This window comes from Silurus meridionalis, chromosome 28 (genome assembly GCF_014805685.1).
Source record: "Silurus meridionalis isolate SWU-2019-XX chromosome 28, ASM1480568v1, whole genome shotgun sequence".
NCBI classification, from domain to species: Eukaryota; Metazoa; Chordata; class Actinopteri; order Siluriformes; family Siluridae; genus Silurus; species Silurus meridionalis.
In genome coordinates this window covers 1,453,589-1,475,376 of record NC_060911.1, presented here as the reverse complement: position 1 = coordinate 1,475,376, position 21,788 = coordinate 1,453,589, and the positions used below count along the sequence as shown (strand labels likewise).

Here is a 21,788-nt window from a genome sequence, read left to right as displayed (position 1 = left end):
GAGATTATTATAACTGAAAATGGGAGTGTGGAATTAAATGTTCATATAAACCTTTTTTTCCCATATTGTGATCCCTGATAGTTACAAGGTTTCTTTAAAGGTTCACTGAATGATTAGGATCTTCTTAAGGAACTATCTTGTGGAACAGGATGTTCAAAAAATACTCATAACAATCTTACGCTCGGGTGTCCACAAACTTTTGGCAATACAAATGAGATGTTTGATGCTGCATGGTGAGATTTTCTTCGTAGAACTCGTTACTCTTAGACGGTCCTGAAGAAGAGCCCACATCCCAGGTGTGCCGGATGTTCCAAACAACTGAATACTGATGGAAAGTTCAGTGTATTCTGAGAGCCACCATGGTTCTTGAAGTTCTGGAATTCAGAACAGCACAATGGTAGCACAGGAGGAATTTGACAGGAATTTCAGTCAAGGAAGCAGAGCTGCATGAAATCATCTGCATTCAGTGTTTGAGGCAATTCATCTTTATCATTGGACTCTGGAGACTCATCTGAATCTATAAGAAATTCGTTTTTTTGGAACATTATTACACAAACAATTTACATTCTCCGCCTGATACTGAAAAATACTATGACATTTGAAAACAACAACAAAAATCATCTATAAATAGTTACTATTTGCCAATTTAACAATTTTGACATAAAATTGGCAAATTTGGTTTCTAGAAATTTCCTCAACCTAAAAAAGTACCGTGAGGAAATTTCTAGAAACCCTCCAGGAATTAAATAAATAGAATAGTACATTTAGAAAAAGATTTTGAAGCTCCTAGAAAGTGTTTTTTTTTTCCCCCTTATATAAACGAAACTTTTTTGGTGCGTGTGTGTGTGTGTGTGTGTGTGTGTGTGTGTGTGTGTGTGTTTCAACTGCAACCACAGCGCTGGCATTTGGAAGTGTGTTTTCTCCCAGTAATGAATTTTCCCCCCAGAGGTCCAGCTGAACCTTTTCCAAATTCCAGTGCAAGGCTGATGTAATTCTGAGTGAGATTACCAACAATTAAGCAAACAATATGAAAAATGTCAGACAGAATTATTCTAATTTGGCATCAGCTTGTGGTGGGACAAAATCCACCCTGAACCCTGCTATTCCACTGCTCAGTGATTTCGTATCAGATTCTGAACAGAGTTCTCCAGGCATTTAAACTACTAAATACAAGAGAAAATGGTCCTGAGATTTCACACAACTTTCTGGAAGTTTCTCAGTAGACTTTTTTTTTGGTACATTTCAGTCAGAAAATATTTTTTTTAATCTTCACCTAAAGCATGAAATGCAGCAGCGCTTTGATTCTTTAGTCTGTCCATCTGTTGCTCTTCCTCGTCTGTTCCCGAGTCTCGCAGTTGCATCAATGTTATACTGCTCATTTCATTACATTCTGTCCAACATTCACACCAACATCTCCATTCTGGATCAGATTTCTCCTCAATTAAAAAAAAGATCATAAAGGTTTGTTCTTTCAGGATAAAAAAACAACATACTTCATCCAACAAAGGAACTCCTGAATCATCAGAAACATTCCAAATAGTTTTTCATGGTATGTTGTTTTTTTTTTTTTCACCCAAATACATGGCCAAAAGTTTGCAAACACCTGACTCAAAGAATAATATGCGCTCTTTTTAGAACATCCTACTGCACATTTAGTCTCCATTTGCTCTAATAATGAGCTCCACTCTTCTGGGAAGATGTTCCATTAGATGTTGTAGAGAATTGTGGACATTTATTTAACCACAAGTGTGTAAGTAAAGTCAGGTACTGATGCAGGTGAGGTGAGGAGGTTCTTGGGGTGCAGTCAGCGTTCACATGATTCCTAATAGGGGTTGGAGCTCTATAGCAGGAGATCTTCAACATGTTGCAACCCATGGAAAACATATATTCTGGCTTTAGTGTCCTGCTGGAGCAGGTTTGGGTCTTCTAGCTGAAGGGAATTGACAATTTCATGCTCTTGCATCCAAACAGTAAGATTCTGTACAGTTTGAAGAAGAACCACATACGGGTGGAAAAAGTCAGGTGTCCACATACTTTTGATCATAGAGTATAGTATATTTGTATAATTTCCTGAAAGAAATGTAGAAGAGCAACAAATCACTGGTCTTTGATTAAAAAATAAATCAACTGAGATTTATTCAGATTTTTTTTATATGTAAATTTTTTTTTTTTTTACAGTACATGAGATCATACAGTTGTACATCGGGGTTTGAATCAGTATTCAATTTTATGAAATGTGTACATTTCTTGTGGAGAGGAAATATATTCACTGGGGTCGTACACAAACTCCTTTTGGTCTGTTGTTAAGAAGAAAGAATTAAAATGGTAGGTTTTTTTTTTTTTTGCAACAATCCAAAAACATAATTTATTACTTTTTTTTAAGGGACAAAAATGCTAAGAAAAAAAAAACAAAAAAAAGAAAAAGAAGAAAGGAAAAAAAGATCATCAAACATTCTTGAATATAAAATGTTTAAAATAAACTTTCTCTTTTTATTATTATTTATTGAGTTTCCTATATACATGGCATAATCTTGTGCTTTGTTCCCCGAAAAGAGAAAAAGTCCAAAAGTGAAAAGGACAGAATTTGGACTACATTGGATTCGTCTTTCCTGGTCGAAGTGTCAAAAAAGACGTTAATTAGCGCTCCCCTTTTTTTTGCCGGCGTGTTCTGGGGGATGGTTCGCGGGTGAACGTGTGCTTTGTTTTTTCCGACAACAGCAAAGGCACCTGTGTATCGCTTTCTTTAGAAAAACACACTCTTGTGTGTGCTCGTTTTCTTTAGCCTGCTCCCGGCCTCTCGTCAAAATTTTCCCAGAAGTCTCCACTGGGGGCAGAGGGTCTTACAAAAATAGGAGTACCAAAAACAAGAAGAGAGGAAAGAAAAAGAAATCGAGTTTTTGCTCCATTTACAGATTGGGAAGATGAGGCTGCTAGCCGAGTTTGTTCCGATTCCTGAATTCCTGAAGGAAGGAAAAATGGGAGGAGGAAAATGGGATGAAAAAGAAGATAGGAGAATGGGTAAAAGACTCTGAAGTGTGAACAATAATGCAAACAAAAAAGTACCACAGAATCCTCCATTTCTGTACCAATGTTCAGTCTGAAACTGTCCCGACGCTCGGACGTGGAGGCGTTGACGCAAACGTGTCGGATGGAAAGGTTGAAGAAGGGAAAGAAAGAGTTGAGGAGGAAGTGAAGGAAGGCCTTTCTGGTGTCGGGCGAAGCCCCCACGCCACTCTCAGCTCCATAAACACACACTGTTGGTGGTCTGGCAGGTGGAGGCGCTGTCCGCGGGGGACAGGTAGAGTTTGCCGCTCGGACACACGCACACCTCGTAGACAGTGTGTTTTGGGTAGCTGGTGCCCGGGCTGAGCAGAGAGTCGACGCTGCCGTGAGGAAGATTCGGCATGCGGATCGACTTGCCGTTGAGAAAGATCTATTCCAGGCAAGGAAAAAAAAAACAAAGAAAGGAAAGAAGAATTAGAATCAGAAGTTCAACTACATTTCATACACGACCACAAGAATAAAAAATTGTGGGATACTGCGGACAGAAAGCACAGATCTGGCAACATCAACCTTCTAACAAATTTTTCCCAAACTGCATTGTAACGTCCCTTCAGATAGAACAATTAAAAAAACTTTCATTCACTTTTACACCTTCAAACATTAAGCTCCTCCCACAATTACATCATGTCATGCACTCAAGTTACAAAAGTTTGCAAACACCCGAGTATAACCTTCGCTTAAGATTTGTGAAGATCCCATTTTACATTTTGTCCGCGTTTGCTCGTATAATATCCTCCACTCTTCTAAGAAGGTGTTCAAGATTTTGGACTGTGCTTGAGGAGATCTGTGCTTTCTACCACGACGCAAAGTCTTTAAACCATCCAACATAAACGACAGATTAGAAAACATTACGTATATTCTTTTACCAACCAAACAATGACTGTATCTGTAAAACAGGTCCAAGTAACATGGTAACAACAGACACAAAATCGAATTCATTTCCTCATCCTCACACTCATCCTGAGTAACTTACAATGGTCACATTTATTCAAGTGAGCAGCTGAGGGCCCTTCTCAAGGATCTAAAGTGGCAGCTTGATGGTGCTGGGATATAAACTCACGACCTTTTGGTCAGAAGTCCAACGTCTTAAACATTGTACTACCACCTCCCCTTTCTGAGGAAAAGTGTTGAAGGGTTTTGAGTGGTCAACAAACAGGATTTCAAGGAATGAAAACGTGAGGAATACAAAATGGGAGGCAAAAATACTAGTTATATATAATGCCCCCTTGTACCTTCATGATTACACAATCGAGTCTTTTGTCTTGAGAAACATCTCTGGAAACTACAATCTGTCAAAATATATACAGTATATATTTCCTCAGGGGGTTCCTCCATAAGAGTCTCGAAATATGCTTCACTGAGATTTATGGCATTTGAAAGACGCCCACATCCTGAGTGACTAAAGAAGGTCATATTTATACAAGTTGAGAGCCTTGCTCAATGGCCCAAGTGGCATCTATTAAACTACCACCTCTGAGGAATGCTGTTGTAGGGTTCCACAAACAGTAGAACCTGTAAGAGGTTCTCCCAAGGAGGACCACCAAGGAACATTAAAATGTTTTAAAGAGACAGGGCTTTTTAAGATTTGCCCAAAAATGTCAGAATCTTGAAGGTTGCACCATGCTTGCACAAGGATTTCAGGAGTTTTAGAAGTGGGCGGAGTCAGAGATGCATGCTGATGGCATGAGACTGTCAGAGGCCAACACGTTCTACAGGAAAAAGTTCACTGCTTGTTTTAGAGGGTGTGTGTGCTTCATGTGTGTTCATGATATCTCCGACACGCAGAGCAAATGCTATTCCGTGTCTATTCGCTACGCTAGCGATTGATCCGCGAGTGCGTAGGCTGACGACCGTGAGCGGGGTTTATCTGCTAAGCCACACAGAATCCCCAATTTCACCTCTCGCTCATCGCCTCCATGTTTATCAGCGCCAAACCCTCAGCTCTGGAGCGCGAGGGTCGCTGAAGGACAAGGCAGAGCGTGTGATCTCCACCATAACTCACAGAGATGGAATATTACACGCGACGTGAGCGAGACAAAGAATGAGGACCTAATTATTATGAATAATGGAGTGTGTGGTGTCGATGTTGCGTATCCGTCCAAACACAAACACAAACGAGGAATCGTGCGTCTCAGCCCAGACACCCGAGACGTCGCATCTGTCACTCCGTCTCTTCTTTTTTTTTTTTTCCTTTCCCATTCTTGGCTCCGTCCTCCTGCTTTCAACCAGTTCCTGTCGTTTGTCTTGGAGTCCACTGGAAATGTCAGAGACAATCTGTCGAAGACGAGCGTATTATGCGCCTCGGCGTCATGAGGAACGCTATCGCGACGACTTCCACCATGAGTTATGTGAGCAATAAAACACTCCCTTGTCACGCTGTTATAGTAACATAACCAACGATGAGAGGTGTGATGAACGGATCAAACATTTCCCCACAAAAAAAGCAACACTGTTGTTGCTAAAAACACCAAACGAGTGCACGTTAAATGAGACATTGTATCGCATTGCTGTTCAGCCAAATTGTGTTGTTGCTAAGAATTCAACAGGACTCTACCCTGTCTAATGATCCAGTGTAATCTTCAAATACTAGCATAATGTGCATTGATGTGTATATTGAACTAGCATTTCCTTTTTTATTAGCATAATAATGTGCCATATGCTAATTTGAACAACTAATCTAATGATCACAAGTAAAGTTCAGAGCATGAAGCTGTCATGGTTTAAACCCTATAAATATCTACTAGCGTTTTTCTCTCCTTATTAGCACCATACTCCATGCTAACCTCCATAACTGCCAAGTGTCAATTCAAGATTTAAGATTCAACCAAACCCAGAATGTTAACATCACACATAGAATAAGTTTTGTCAGTGCTAAGATTTTTTTTTCACACTGTTATAATAACACACCCGACACTGAGTGGTGTGATGAACGGATCAAACATTTCCTAAAAAAACAGCAACGTTTTTGTTGTTGCTGAGGACAACAAACGAGTGCGCATTAAAGGAGGCATTGTATTGCATCGCTGTTAAGCTGAATCGTGTTGTTGCTAGCGATTCAAACGGAGCCTAGCCTCGCTAGCTGGTATCCAGTGTAATCTAGAATGATGTGCACTATGCTAATGTAAACAAGCAAAGAACAAACACTCTGCCAATGTGTCTATTAAACTAGCCTTTTTGTTTCTCTTCTTATTAGCACCATACTTCATGCTAACCTCCATACTCTATCTACCAAATGTCAATTCAAGGTTCAACCTGAACCAGAATGTTAGCATCACACAATAGAATAATTTTAGTCATTACTTTTTTGTGGTTTTTGTAAAGCGTTGCACATTCTTGTTGTGAAAATAAAGGGAAAGATGGAGCCCTTTGGGTAGGTTTACGAGGAGAGTTAACGTCTCCCAGCGGCGATATCGGCACTCATTAGTGCCCGTGGATCTCACACGGCCACCAAAACACCTCGCTAGTGGCCTGTTTACCATGCTAATATGTGTGTGTGTGGATAGAGTGGAGGCAACTAGAGTGAGGACAAACAAGAATGAGAAAAGAAGAAAGGAGAAAGGAAAAACAAACAAACAACAAACAAAAAAAAGACGGAGTGAGGGGAACGAAAAGTGAGTCAGTGAGTGAGCGGTGGGTAAACAGAAGAAGTGAGAGATGGAAGTGTTTTCAGATTCAGAGAGAAGAATGAAGGAAAGGCTCTCCCAAAATAGCACAAAAACACAACCGGGAGGAGGTCAGATGAAGGGGGATGGTGGTGTTCGATGATGGCGGCGATGGCGTGAAGTCGTCAGTGCACATTACACACTTCATTAAGCTGTTGAAATGCCTGGACCAGTGAGTCACATGACCTCGCACGATCCCATAGACCAAGGGAGAAAGGAAACGCTTTGCTGAGGATCTACGTTTTTTTTTTTCCCGGCGGCCGCTTACCCGTGCATCCAGATCACCACGGCAACCGAGGCGAACCCACGTAAAACTTTAATCAGCATCTTCTCGGGACGCTTATGATTCATGATATCGCCGCTAGCGAGGGGGGAAAGGTTAATCAAACACAGAAAGGGAGAGGGAGGGAGGCTGCGCTGAGGAGGCTCAGGTGTGGAGAGCACTGTGATATTTAGCTATGTGTCTCTATGGAATTCGATAGATGAAGATGAAGCACCCTGAGAACTTTCTGAGAAAAACTTTCTGTTTGAATGGAACCTTTGTGATGGCGTCTTGTTGGCATGTGACCACTGACGAGAATCAACATTGGACTCGACTGTAAAACAACTTTGCGTGGAGGAAGTGAGTCTTACATTTAGGCCATTTAGTAGAAAACCTTATCCTGGGTGACTTACAACTGAGCCATGTGAGAGTTAAGGGCCTTGCTCAAGGGCCCAGCAGTGGCAGCTTGGTTGTGCTGGGATTTCTGACCTTCCGGTCTAAAGTCCACTGAGCTACCACCAGCACCATTACTAGGCATAGACAAACTAGGGCACAACCAACTTGTGGGGCACCAGTGAGCACCCCCTGCCTTCCACTTCCTCACTCTCTCATAATTAGATGAGTTACCTGTTTTTTCTGATCAACATTTAGTATATGTTTACTTGAATTCAGGCAATTAAATGTGTTTAACGTTTTTTAAAGAAGGTTGTGAATGATTTGCATGGAGCATTGTGGTGGGAAGGTGGAGACATTGAGGGGGTGACAATAGGAAACTCGCCTAGAGTGCCAAAATGGCTAGAATCGGCACTCCCACCATTCTTGCCAAATGAATGCTGCAAAAAAATCCTTGTAATTTCTAAGGAAGTTAAAAGATCCATTAAAAAAATCGGAATGTTTGAGTTCTTGTTCCGGTACCTGCTTAACCGTCCTGCTATGTTGCGGCAGCATTTTAACCCGAGGAACCATTTCCTTAACTATTCGTTAAGTACGAATGCTGTTTGGCCAACGTTTGAAAGTGCCCCGTTTTCGAAGCGTTGCAAGAAGTTCATTTATTTAAACGTCCCACTGTAGCGATTTTAGAATAGAAATCAAACCCGAATGCCGCGTGTAATGACTTTGCTAGCAAGCTGCTAGTCATGTCACTGTAGTGCCGGCGCACTCCTCAGGAAGCGAGCAGGTTCATGATGTAGCAATTAAGAGTAAAAACGAGGAGCCTGTCAGTCCTCTAACATTTAATATCAGACTTTCAAAAATACGAAACAGGTTCAAACACATTCCTGTGAAATGTAGCACATTGCTAATTAGCTGCTTATCTGTGTTAAACAGTTTCGTGGATTTGCTTCCATGCTGCCGTGAAACTGAATTTAATAGGAGAGGATTTGAATATAATAAAGTTTTTTCTTTTTCTTTTTTTTTCCGGGTGCAGCTTTACTGCTTTTACCCGTCGCTGCTCCGCAGCTTTCTTCAGAGGATCAGAGATTGCTCAGTCATTCAGACATGTTTATCTCACACTTCAACGCTCCAGCAGCAGAATTCAAAAGCTAGCAGCGCTAAGCTTTAATTACTCAGCTTCCTTATAATTAAGTCCTTGAAATGGACGAGAGCGGACTGTTTTTCCTTTCCTTTTTTTAACACACGGTTTGAAAGTGTAAAGCTTACCACGTTGCTACTTCTTTTTTTTCACCAGTATCACGTGTAACGAGACCATTTCCTCGAAGATGTCAATGCGTGGCGAACTAATTTAATAACTTGAGATAGCGGGTCGATAAAAAAAACGGCTTTTATTTCACATATAGAAGAACAGTAAAAGTAATTTTCCGCATATCGTAGTGCAGGGTCAGGTATGATACAGCTCGCCCGGAGCAGAAAATGTTAAGGGCCTTGTTCAAGGGCCCAACAGTGGTAGCTTGATAATGCTGGAACTCAAACCCCTGACCTTCCTTTCAGCACAACCACATGTAGGTAGGCATTTCTCTCAGTGCAGATGGAATGGAAATCAGGATTGTGACTGGATTTAAGAACAATCATGTAGCAGGATGCTGAATAAATCCTTCAAGCCTCACAGGAATCATTTTAATCAATCTCACTTGATCTGAAAGTTCACTTGCAAAAGAAGAAAAATGAACGTGGGCCTGCATGGTGGATTTATAGAAGTTCCGTCATAGAGCATATGATTTTTATCCCATTTATTTGACGATACATCCTGTTATTGTTCTTCGTCTGTTAGCATGCTGGCATCTTCTTTACATTACTATTGAATGCTAATAAAGCAGAGTCAGATGATTAGGAACCCTGCTTAAGAAAACAAATAGGCAGACCTGGTGGTCTAAGTATCATTACAAGGTCTAAGGATTATTACAGCACAACTGACTTAATTAGTTGTATTACTAGATTCAAGCAAGTTACATTACATTAAAATGTTTTGCCATTTGGCTGATGGCCTGAAAGTATTGAACCATGAATTTCATGTACCTGAAGAGGATGGAGGGATCATTGGTAAAGGATGGAGGCATCAGTGTTGCAGTTGTTGATGATGGAGGGATCAGTGTTTAGTGATAAGGATGGAGGGATCAGTGGATAAATGGTAGAGGATGGAGGGATCAGTGGTAAAGTGGAAGAGGATGGAGGGATCAGTGATATAGGATGTGGCGATCAGTGGAGCAGTGGTTGAGGATGAAGGGATAAGTGGTACAGTGGAAGAGGATGGAGGGATCATGATGTAGTGATGTGGATGGTGGATCAGTGGAAGAGGATTTAGGGATCAATAAAACAGAGAACCGAAAGATCAGTGAAACTGTAAAGGAGTCAGTGGTGCATTAATAGAGGATGGAGGGATTATGGTCTAGAAAAGAAGCCACTGTAAGACTATAGCAACAGGGAGGTGTAGAAGAACTTAGGAAGGTTAAAAACAAGTGCAGCTGCACTCCAGATCAGTTGCCAAAGTCTTTTTTGAGGGTTACACATTCCAGGAGTGAGGCAAGGACACCCAGTCTTTTTAGTCGTTTATGTATAAGATATTGGATTCTGATCAGAAGGTCATGGGTTCAAATCCTAGCACCACAACGCTAAGCTGCCAATGCTGGGCCCTTGAGACAAACTTTAACCCTGAATTGCTGAACTGTCTGTCACATGCTTAATTTGTTATCCTAATGTGTGCACCTGTTAAGATGTATGCTAATTTCTAAGCATAGGCAAACTAGGCAGTCCCCTAGGGCGCAACCAGCTGGGGAGGGGCGCCAGTGATCGCCCCTTGCACCGTTGCCACCCTCTGCCCTCACCCGTTAAAACTATTTACCTGTTCTTCTGCTGAAGTTTAATATACATTATCTTAAATTCATGCAATTTTGCAATGATTATTAAACGTGCTTAATGTTTTTTATGGAAGGTTGCGACTGATTCGTATGGTGGAAGCATTGTGGTGGGAGGGCAGAGCCACTGAGGCACCCCCTCAATAGGACTCTCACCTACGGTACCAAAAATGCAAGAAACTGCCCTGAAATATGAATTAAGAATCTTTCAACAAACAACTTTTTGTGTTTTTTTTAATCTGGTTTGATTATAGATTTTCTGGTTCCGCTGGTCTACGCTGTGGACTACAAGGATTTTTGGATTTGTGTACATGATGTACACTTTTGCATCATGTCTCTCAGTAGCTACATGTTACACAGCGCACAGAAAAGACGTTTCCGCTTTGGGTTTGTTATAATTAATGATTCGAAACCGAAATGCCGTGTCTATAGAAAGAAAGAAAAAAATCTTTCACCATCTCACTATTGTGCTTTCTCTCTCACACTCTCTGTTGCTTTATCTTCATTACCTGATGTCTATCTCTTCCCCTGATTGCATCTTGCACTCTCTTAAGCAGGCCGTCATCGCGTCCCATCTCTCCGGCTCTGATTGTAATAGGCAGCTTGGAGCTCGAAACACCAGGATGCTCTGCTCGCTTTAATTCCCTCCTCTAAAACCAGCAGACGTATTTTGAACGTCACCTTTCACAGAGTTAGCCGCTGTCGGGGCTGATTTAGCTCACCATCTGGACCTTCTGAGACACCTCATTCTCTCCATCCAAATTGACAGCAACATCTATTTTCCCTTCACGTTACTTTTGCTGCTGGCTTTCGTCTTGTCACGTCTTGGCAAGTCGTCCTGCGAGGAGTGCAGGGGGGAGAATTGGAGAGCAAGGGGAGAACATTGGATAAGCCACTGAGTGCAACCGTGGAGAGGGAGAAGGAGAGAGAGACTGACTTGACAAATTTACCCTGCTAGAGGATCGGACAGACGTTTCAAAAGCGCTTTCACTGAGCCTCGCCGCCAGTGACTTCTCTATCATATCACAGCATGTAGTTCTCTCTGGCATTGTGCAGGTCTAAAGAAACGCCTGCTATCTCCACAGCAAAGGAGAAAAAAAACTCCCTTTTACGGGAACTTGACAGGACAGCATGATGTATTGCTCGGGCTGCTGGAAGTTAATTAAATAGCCTGGGCAGTTACTAAAGCGATGGAAAGCGAAGCAAAGAGAACAATTCCAAGATGGCGCCACTCATTTAGGCTCAGCGTGATGATGTGACTTTTTCCACAGATAGCAATTTCATAATTCCAAAAGTTTTACTCTCGTAATACATTGTTTATTTCGGATTCTAAGAAACAAGAGAGTCTTTGAGGATGAATTTCTAAGTGCTCACTAAGAGGGGAAACTGACTCCCCTTTTTTAAAGGACGGGGTTTTTGTCTGATAACAGAAACGCCTCATACATCTTGTACATGTTGATGCTTGCTAAAGCATCCAAAGACGTCCTACACAATTGAGTGTCTTTAACTTTGGGGTAACAGTTTGGGGAAGAACCACATATGGCTGAAAAAGGCAAGTGTCCCAGGGCTTTTGTGCGTTGAACACTGACGATGAAGGAAAGAAGGAAGCCCAAAGAGAAGGTTGATCAACATAGTGAAGAGTGCATGAAAAATGCAGATGTAGAGGACAGGTTGGTACAGAGATGAATGATCTGCTGTGGTGACCCCTATTGGGAGCAGCCAAAACAAAAAGAAGAAGAAGAAAGAAGTGTACATATTAACAACCACCTATCAATCATTATGTGTAATGCGGAGCCTTTTACCTGCTCCTCGACTAATCCTGGCTCTCTGCGTTAGCTCAATGCGATGCCATAAAGCGGAGAACGTGCTAAAGTATGCATGAGTGTGTCTCACGTCCTGGAGCTTGACAGCTTTGATGTATACCAGCAGCAGAACACACACAAAGAGACAGAAAGACAGACAGGCCTGGCTCGTACTGATATGGTTTGTAATTTTATGTATGACCTTGTAAACCAGCTGTCATAACACTGCAAACTAACCACCTTTGATGCACGATAAGCTCAAACCACTTGTCTCGGCATCCCCTAGAAGCTTAGCTGAATGCTAATTGTGAGCGCTTTTCTTCCCAAACCTTTACAAACATACAGATCCAACCATTTTGCCTGCTTTCCCACTATTATGAAGATCTATGTGTTTTCAGATTAATTCGGGTTTGCCTTTTCTGCTCTGTAGCTTCAGTACCTGCCTGAGTGAAGCTGTTTTCATCCACGGTGTCAGTAGCTACATGTGTTCTTCATTAGCACACTTGGTCCATTGGGAATCTCATTGATTATCACATTATTGATTGCCAGAGACTTTTAAGAGAGTCCTAATTCACTGAATGTCCAATTCTCTTCATCTCTGATCTAATGCACACCATCTCCCCGAATTAGAGAGAGGCCAGAGGTTTTCGTTGAGCCAAAAATCCCACTCCGACTATTTAGTCTGACTTATACCAACTTAAACATTCTAATTAGCATTAAAACACATTAGCATAGAAACATATCCTCTACCTAGGAGGCTTTTTCTTTGCTATTGATATATATCTCTAACTCAAGCCCCACTTCAGCACTTGGTCAATTGGGAATCCTCATCACTTTATTGATTTCTGGAAAGTCCCTGGAGTATACTAACTGCTCGATATGGATGGTTAACTAGCATCACTCAAAAGAAAAACAAATAATAATAATTAGAGACCCAGGACCATGTAGTCTCCCTCACCTAGCAAGAGCTTGAGCACATTCACACAAGGCCAATTGCATCCTGTAATGCATCCCATGTACACTATATGGGCCAAAGTTTGTAGACACCTAAGCATGAGCTTGGTATGTGCTTCTTTTTGAACATCTTATTCCACATTTAGTCCTAATTAGCTGTCATAATAAGCTCCACTCTTCTGGGACAAGGATGTTAGGAAAGTCAGTGGTTTAGGAGATCTTCCACTACAACCCAAGGTAAAGAATGTCTTCCTACAGCTGGCTTTGTGCACTGAAGCATTTTCACGCAGGTTTGTGTCTCCTAGTCCAGCGGAGGGAAACTTTTATGCTCCTTCATCCAAAGACACAATTGTACAATTGTGTGCCTCCAGGTTTGTGCTAACAATTTAAGAAAGAACCACATATGGCTGGAAAAGTCAAGACTTTTGTTTCCATAATGTGTCTATGTGAATGCATCTAGTCGATTGTGGAAAATCAATCTCTGGGTCCAATCTTTCCATCTCAACAAACTACAGTTCCAACAATCACTCAATGCCTGGTGTATTTGCTAAGCTAAGCAAAGTGATTTATATTTGTCACACATTAAAATGCTTTTTTTTTGCATATCCCAGCACTGTTGAGAAGCTTTTGTCAAAGCCCTGTTACAGTACCGCTGGAGCACAGAATGGGAAAATTGAGGTTCTTTCTCAGGAGCCCCAAGAGTGGCAGCTTGGTAAATCCAGGGCTGAACCCCTGACTAGTAACCCAGGGAGTGTTGGTGGTGGGTGGGTGGTTTTGGTGGGGGATTTTTAGTCCTGGACAGGGGGTGGCAGGAACACATCTTAAACGGGATGCCATTTTATCACATATACCCAATTATACACTATATACAGTTAGAGGTCATTTCAAGTCAACAATCTTCCAATTGAGAGATGGGAGGAAATCTGACAACCTGGAGGAAATCAGAAAGTAGAAAGAAAACCTGGAGCTGTGAGGCAGTGAGGCTACCTGGGGCACTGCCGTGTGAGAGAGAGAGAGAGAGAGAGAGAGAGAGAGAGAGAGCGAGAGCGAGTCGAGCACTTGGTCCATGGGGAAATGTAATCGATTTTAATGTTATTGACTGTCATTAAACAACGCAGAACAGCTAGAGTTCACATTCTACAGAGTGCTAACTATCCAATTCTGTCCCTGCGTCTTAGGTAGTTCCGACACCTCCGTAGCAAAATACTTTAGATCCTGCGTACAAGGACTAATAAACAGCTCACCTCCCCTTCAGAAGACTCCAGAGTGAGCTCTTTCCTGCAGGATGCTCTGAACTCCCCCACGCCCGCGTTTACCTCCACACCTTTCGGCGCTTCCAATGTTAGGGTCCGAGTCGGAGACTCCAGCCTGCAGCAAAAAAACAAACACATAACTGGATATTTTTGTATGCACCATGTTGGATTCCTCACTCCCAGGTCACTCGGCTAATAAAGTTCTGATTTTCAATTCGATGAAACTTTATGAATGCTGACCCACGGGGTCAAAAAAGTGTTATGAGAAAAAAGAATTATGAGAATGCATAAATCTGATGAGCTTCTAAGCAGAGTTAGACTGTTTTTCAGTCTCAGGACTCTAGGGCAGATCTAACATATCTGCAGAATTGACATGGTTCGTGAATTTCATTTGTGTAATACGTGTAAACTGCACGTGTGCAGAGGGCTGGTCTGTGGATATTATTCTTTATCATATATTGAAACGAGAGTGTAGGCATAGACTGTGCCATCTTGAAATTAAATGAAATGAAAACAATGGAAACAACTGAAAAGGCGGAAATCAAGGTTAAAAAAATCCATCGAAGCATTCAAGATTAAATCGAGACCTCTCGTCTTCGTATGTAAAGCAGAGCTTGCTCATGTTTTCTAATAGTAATAAAACAAAAAAGGACTGTTTCGCTTAAATATTCTGAAGCTTAAATACTTTAAAAGTCCTAAAGAGAATTTTGGGTATCTTTTCACACACAAGAGGTCACTCCTTTTTCAGAAATCAAGAGGGAAACGTGGGTTTCTGGTCAGAAGGACATGAGTTCAAATCATAGTGCCACCAAACTGCCACTTCTGGGCTCAGTTTATATATATATATATATATATATATATATATATATATATATATATATATATATATATATATATATTGGAAACGCCCCAAGAAAGACACAACAGACTTCTAGGTAGACCAGACACATCTGTTAAAACAGGACTGAAAGGTTCTTAGGCCACACTTCCTTTCCCCAGGGACCATCAGCTACAGCGGTTCTACTTCCACTTGAAAACTTAGAGACTTCATTATAACATATACAGGTAATATGCAGCTTTCACAGACAAACACACACCAGGCCTTTTTTTTAACTGTGAATGACAGATAGATCACGCCTCTAGCAGTCTTTTGTTTGCTAACTGCACCCCTCACCCTCAACCTCAACCATTAACATAGTTCAGCTTCCCTGAATTTCAACTCTGTTCCTTAGTATTTTAATGAAGCAAGGTTGGTGTGTGTGGACCTGGCACAAAGTATTCCCCAAGGGCTCCAGGAGGAGATGAAGCTCCAATTCAGTCACAATTACAATGTGGAACTAATCTCATGGGTGCGGAACTCAATCTACAGTGCGCACAAAATAAAAATCCCATTCTGCTCCAAAACATGAAAATAAAGGAGAAAAAACTGGCAAGGTAATAGAAGTGGAAGCGTTGAGCCGATCCTGATAGTGCTGCTGCACTGCACGTATCGTCTCGCCGTACATTGTTAGGTTATTTAGCCGAATAAATTAGGTTTGTTGGCAACCAAATCATGTGACTGGGCAGCAGACGGGGTGCTTTCATTTGCCTGAAGGGTTGGATAATACATTTATCAATCGCTCACCTGAGGTAAAACAGCAATTGACGATACTAACACTATTTAGAAAACTGAATTGTGATGTTAATGGAGTGTTGTCGATGTTATATTAAGCAAAACAGCAGCTGTTGTCCCAGTCAAAGTCATTTACACACTCGTACTCGTACACACCCACTGATCTGACCAAAGTGTATGAGTTCAGTCCCCCCTGGAGACCTGGAACTGTCCAGGTACGTCGTGCTAGCTTACCAGACAATTAACAGCTCGACAAAAATGAATACATTGACTTAACGATCCTATGTTTTTTCCCTTCAATTTCTCCTCTCGGTGGAATCTCTCCCCACAGGCCTCTTCAACACAGAGATTCAATCAAAGTATTGATTTTCTGTTTCAGGGTCTCCAGCGCAGGACGCTCACAAAAAAAAAAGTGTATAAATATCTCGAGTCCGCAGATGTCCCCCACGCTCCTGCTCCTCCTCCGATCTGGTTCATTTTAGCGATAGATAAGCATGCTTCGGTGCTTTCTTATCACCGTAATTCACACCAGCATCCTGCTCGACCTTCAGCTGTCTGCTTGACGGATTCGCCGGCAGACGTTTTTTTTCTTTTTTTTTTTGGTTTACATGACAAGCAAAAAAGCGAGCACAATGGAAGTGCACTTCCTTTTCATTCCAGAGAGAATGAGCAGTGCACTTTAAAAAATGGAGGTTCTGGAGGATTCTCTCTTGTAAAGAATGCATACTGAGATCTTTTGGTGCGATGAAGTCTTAAAAAAATGATAACTTCATTACAATTACAATCAGTTCTGGATGGGATACCAGGCAGTCAGCACTCTTATGTACTCAGACAATCACACAGTCCTTTAAACCGAGGGGTGAGATAGTGTTAGTTAATCTATCTACTAGTGTATTTACACACAAACTTAAAAAGAACATAAAAAAAAACATAAACAAGGTGACTAAGGCACTTGAGGAAGTGGTAGCTCAAAGGGTAAGGCTCTGGGTTACTGATTGAAATTTTGGGGTGTTCAAGCCCCAGCAACACCAAGCTGCCACTCTTGGGCCCTTGTGCAAGACCCTTAACAATCCAGGGGTGCTGTATCATGGCTGACCCTGTACTCTAACCCCAGCTTCCTGACAAGCAAAAGCCTAGGAGGTGGAAGTTAAGTTGTTAAGGCTCTGAGTTACAGATCGAAGGGTCAGGGGTTCATTCCTCAGCACCAGCAATGTGTCACTCTTGGGGCCCTTAAACAAGGCCCTTAACCCTTTCGGGGTGCTACATCATGGCTGACCCTGCACATTCTGACCCCAGACCAATTTCACTGTGCATTAAGGTACATGTGACAAGTAAAAAGCCTCTTTACCCCTTTACTACCCATTGCTCATCTTCAAGCCACCTAGTGGTCAAGAGAATTTACCGTGCAGGAAGGGCTGCAGGGAAGGGGTAGCTCAGTGATTAAGATGTTGGACTTCTGATCAGAAGGTTGCGAGTTCAAATCGCAGGATGTCTTATCTGCCACTGAACTAAAATCATTATAAACCAATCTAAATAAGGGTATCTGCCAAAAGCTATATACTGTATGTAAGGTAAATTTTTTTACCATAGAACTTCCTTAAATACAAGTGTATCCACAATTCTCTTCAAGATAACTCCCCAATAATTATTCGTGCATGCAGACATGATGCACATTTATTTAGCCTTGTAGATGCGATGTGAAAAGAAAGAAGCAAACCTTACACATTAATCATGTCCAAACAGAGCACAGTGTGCGAGAAGAAGGTGTGCTTCCTCCCCGGCTGTAACAATTTCGAGACGGAGAAAACCTGTGCGTCAGCGCATTGTGAAGCAAATTTTTCCCAGCTCACAGATGATAAGGCATTACAGGTGATTTTAGAGGTACAGCAGTCCGCTGGCAAAAATACTCACAGCATGTTGCAGTCTGACACACTGCGAGGAACCACAGCATGTTGGAAAGAATGGCTTTTTTCCAGTAGACTGTTTTGGCTTCCATTCAAACAGGCCTTGCAAAGAATACTCATGCAAACTGTCAAATGTAAATATACCCAGATTTTTTGTTATTTAAAAATAAATTACGCCCTTAGTCTATACCCAGCACCCAGCAAGTCTTCTGGAGGTTGGAAATGGGGAGTCAGTAAGGGGTAAAATCATAGCCAAATTCTACCAAAGATATTCTGTGTATTTTCAAGATCTTGGGCTGCTTGACTGATCATTCTGGCCTCAAATATTACAAGGAGTGTTCAAGTCAAACCTGGACTTTAAATGTTACAGGTATAAGACTTGATGCTAGTACTACAAGTAGCTAGTGTGTTATATTAACAATAGGTCGGTCCAGAAACTTTTAATCAAGATGGCAGACAACAGTGTTATTTCATGCATGGAACAGTGTGTGGTGCTGAAGTTTTTTGTAAAAGAAGGTTGTCAAACTCTGTGGATATCGACTGAAGACTTCAGGCACAGTAAGACATTTGAATGGTGTAAACAAAGATGGCTGTACAAAGATCCATCAGTGAGGATCCCAGTTCCTGATGATGAAGTGAAGCAGTATGTCCTAGGATAGTTTAGGCGTACTGAGAGACCTTTTGATGAAAAATCTTTAGTTAAATGCTGGGATAAGTGTATAAAGGAAGTACAGGAGTATGCAGTTTGTGCTCCTTGATATTTATTTTAGAAAATCCCCCCCATAGAAGCCCTAATGTTTGGTTCTTGCATCTTTATTAAAGCATCTTTTCTTCACCGTTCCACCCGCAGGCTAAAGACAAATAAAACACTTTCAATAAATTCAAGTTATAGGATGACTTTTTTAAAGGCCTTCCAGTTGTTCTCCTGTGGAATATTAATGGTACAATGTAAAAATCTAGTACCTAGTGCTTCCCTATCAGTGAATATTCCAGTAAATAACCTCTGTATCTCTGGAAGGTTTCTCTGGAGAAAGGTTTCTATATAGAACATTAGAACAGGGTGCTTTTGAGCAATGAGACTTATGAGTTAGGGTTCCTTCAGGATCTTATATGTCTTCGTATTGGCCTGTGAAGAAGAAATATCAAGAGTGCAGGTAGGAGCTCTTCTTTGGGAGGTTTTCTTTAAAGAGAGTTCTATGTAGAAGACCAGGTTAGGGTCCTCTTGAAGAATTAGCTAGTTGTAGTTTACTTTATATAAAAAGAAAAGCGAGAAAAAAGAGCAGGGTTTGATGCTGCAAAAATCGCTTCACCCAAAAAAGTTTTGTGATGACAGAAGGCTCGCAGAAAGAAAGATTTCTCCTTGGAGATCTGAGCAGCATGTTGGGCGTCATCGATTTGTCAACGTCTCCAGGTGCCCGGCTCGGTTGATGTTTGTGTGCGCGTTGTGATTTATCACTAACTCTCCGTGCGCCCTTTTCCTTTGTCCCTACAGTTCTGGATATTGACTTCTGGCTCGGTCCAATGCTAACATTAACCACTGGGATTTCTGGCGCTAACCTTTGCTTTCTTATTCCCCTGACACTTTTTAGACTGAGCTTCGGCCTTTCAAGATGACGGATGGCACTGTATCGCTGAGAGATGAGCTACGGCGTGCCACCAGAGATGGCCAAATGGCAGGATGTGACATTTGCAAAAAAAAAAAAAAAACAACAGCTTTTTCCAGAAAAAAGCGATATGTATGGCTCCTAATGTATTATGAAAAAGAAGTGGTGGTGAGATGGAATTGGAAGAAAGAAAGACGAATGAATTGGAAGACTATGAGTGTGGAGACTAGTCCCCTGCCGAAAAGTATAGCAAGTTTACAAACTGCTTGTCTATTATTTTTGTAGAAACAATAAAATACTTCCAAATTAGTGCCATTTTTACTGCTTAAACTGTGTTCGTTTTGTTTTACTGGAGATGTGCAGATTGAAGTCTAACAGTCTAATGATCCATGAAGTTGCTGAGCAACCCAAGAGGATGGATTTGGACAGTAGTTAATGTCAACAGTCTGCTTCAATGGCTCAGGACCACAGGTTGCATTTAATCACCATCACTGCACACCTTAACAACAATGCAACTGTAATAAATAGATATATAATATAATATATCGACAATAAATGTACAGGATTTCTTTTTTAAACAAGACCCTTTGAGTCTGGTTCTTCTCAAAGTTTCTTCCACATACGAGGTGGTATCAGAAAGTTTCAAGGCTAGTTTTGTAACAAGCCAACAGATGGCAGCACAAGGCTGCACGCACAGTCATAAGTAGCACCAACCTTAATAAGTCAGTTGGCCAAAAGACATCGTCCTGTGTACTTTAAGAGCTGTGCAGCTGGTGCTATTTTGACCCCTTGCATTACCATGTCTGCTATTCTGGCCACATGTGCACCCCGTCACCGAGCTCCTCCTCAAACGTGAGTTCCTCACGTGAAAAAACATGATCTCACTTCCGCACCCACCGTTCTCACCAGATTTAGCTCTTGCAGACTTTGCCCTCTCCCCGAAGATGAAGAACCGGCTCACCGTTCTGACACCATTTTGGAGATCCGCCGCGAATAGCTGAAGGTGCTCGACACGCTTCGGAAAGAAGACTACCCGTTCCAGAAGAACACTGGAGCGCTGTATTGCCGTGCAAGGGAACTATTCTAAAGGTAAAAGTGTGGAAACGTAAATAAAGTGCTTTCTTGTAAACCGAGCGAGTCTGTAAACGGTTTGATCCCGTCTCTGAGTTTTTCCTTCACCACAGGCGCCACTTGCTCGTTCATTAGGGACAAACTTACACTAATATGGAACGTATCCATTCTTTTATAACCGTTTTCTCTGTAAAGCTGCTGAGACAATGTTCATTGTTAAAAGTGCTCTACAAATAAACATGAATGGAGAACAAGATTGCTTTAAAACAAATCATGTGTTTCGTCATTCCTTATCGTGTCCTCTCGAACTCCCAGCATATCCACATCTTCCAATATATTCATCTTCTAGCATCGAAGCGTCTGGACAGAAAGCAGACTAGGCAAAGAGGGAAGAGTGAGAGTGGGAAAGAACGAGGTGGAGAGAAAGAGAGAGAGGCAGTGAAGTATCAGTGACTGGCAGACAGACCCTGGGACGTGATATACAGCAATTTTACGGCTACAGATGTGATCAGGAGTGAAAGAGCAGGAGACGAGAGAAGGACGTGGAGCTAGAAGGAACAGGACGTTCGGAGAGACACGGACGGGGAGGAAAAGGAGGAGGTGGTGGTGGGGAGGGAGATAAAGATTAAGGAATGCTAGACAAGCTGGAGTGTGAGACAAAGCCAGGAATAAGAGAGAGGATCAGTATTCACCGAGTGTCTGCCTGTGTATCAGGAGGCTGCTACTGAAGGACGAGAGCAATAAAACGGTGCCGTGGAACTGCTATCAAAGGGGTTCGACAAGTCCGTCTCCGCGCCTCTGAAGAAACGTCTTTAAATCATATAAACCTCCGAACCAAACGGCCACAAATCAAAGATTATGGAGAGGCTTTTTTTGTTTTGTTTTTGAGTAAAAAGTATGTAAGGGATAAAACTAAACAACTGGGTGGTGTGATGGAGAATCCTGATGTTGATTGTTTCTTACAAAGTTTCTCATCCGTCTTATACTTTCACTTGTATCTTTTGCACTGTGAACTATAGCTACATACATACTGTACTTCCTGCTACTCCCTTTCAAACCATACCTATCTTCTAGATACTATACATCTCAAAGTATTGGGACACCAGGCTTTTTTAGCCAGATGTGGTTCCTTCCCAAAATTTACCACAAACTTGGAGACAAACAATTGTTCAGGAGCATGAAATGTTACTTCACTTAAACCAGGAGATCCAACCCTTTTAGAGCATGACAATGCCCCTGTGCACAAACCCAGCTTCATGAAGAAATGCATTCCATTGTTTGGAATGGGAGATC

The 21,788-nt window shown here is 41.7% G+C and overlaps 1 protein-coding gene across 1 annotated transcript in view; it reads right to left on the bottom strand.

The window, feature by feature from the left end:
- Window positions 1-2,455: 2,455 nt before the first annotated feature.
- Window positions 2,456-21,788, bottom strand: part of LOC124381501 (zeta-sarcoglycan) — a 138,461-nt gene continuing 119,128 nt past the window's right edge. Inside the window, exons 7-8 of the mRNA XM_046843208.1 lie at window positions 14,296-14,419; window positions 2,456-3,433 (exon numbers count right to left, since the gene is read on the bottom strand). Coding sequence (XP_046699164.1) covers window positions 3,236-3,433; window positions 14,296-14,419 — 322 coding nt within the window. The 3' untranslated portion in view covers window positions 2,456-3,235. The remainder of the gene's footprint in view (window positions 3,434-14,295; window positions 14,420-21,788) is intronic.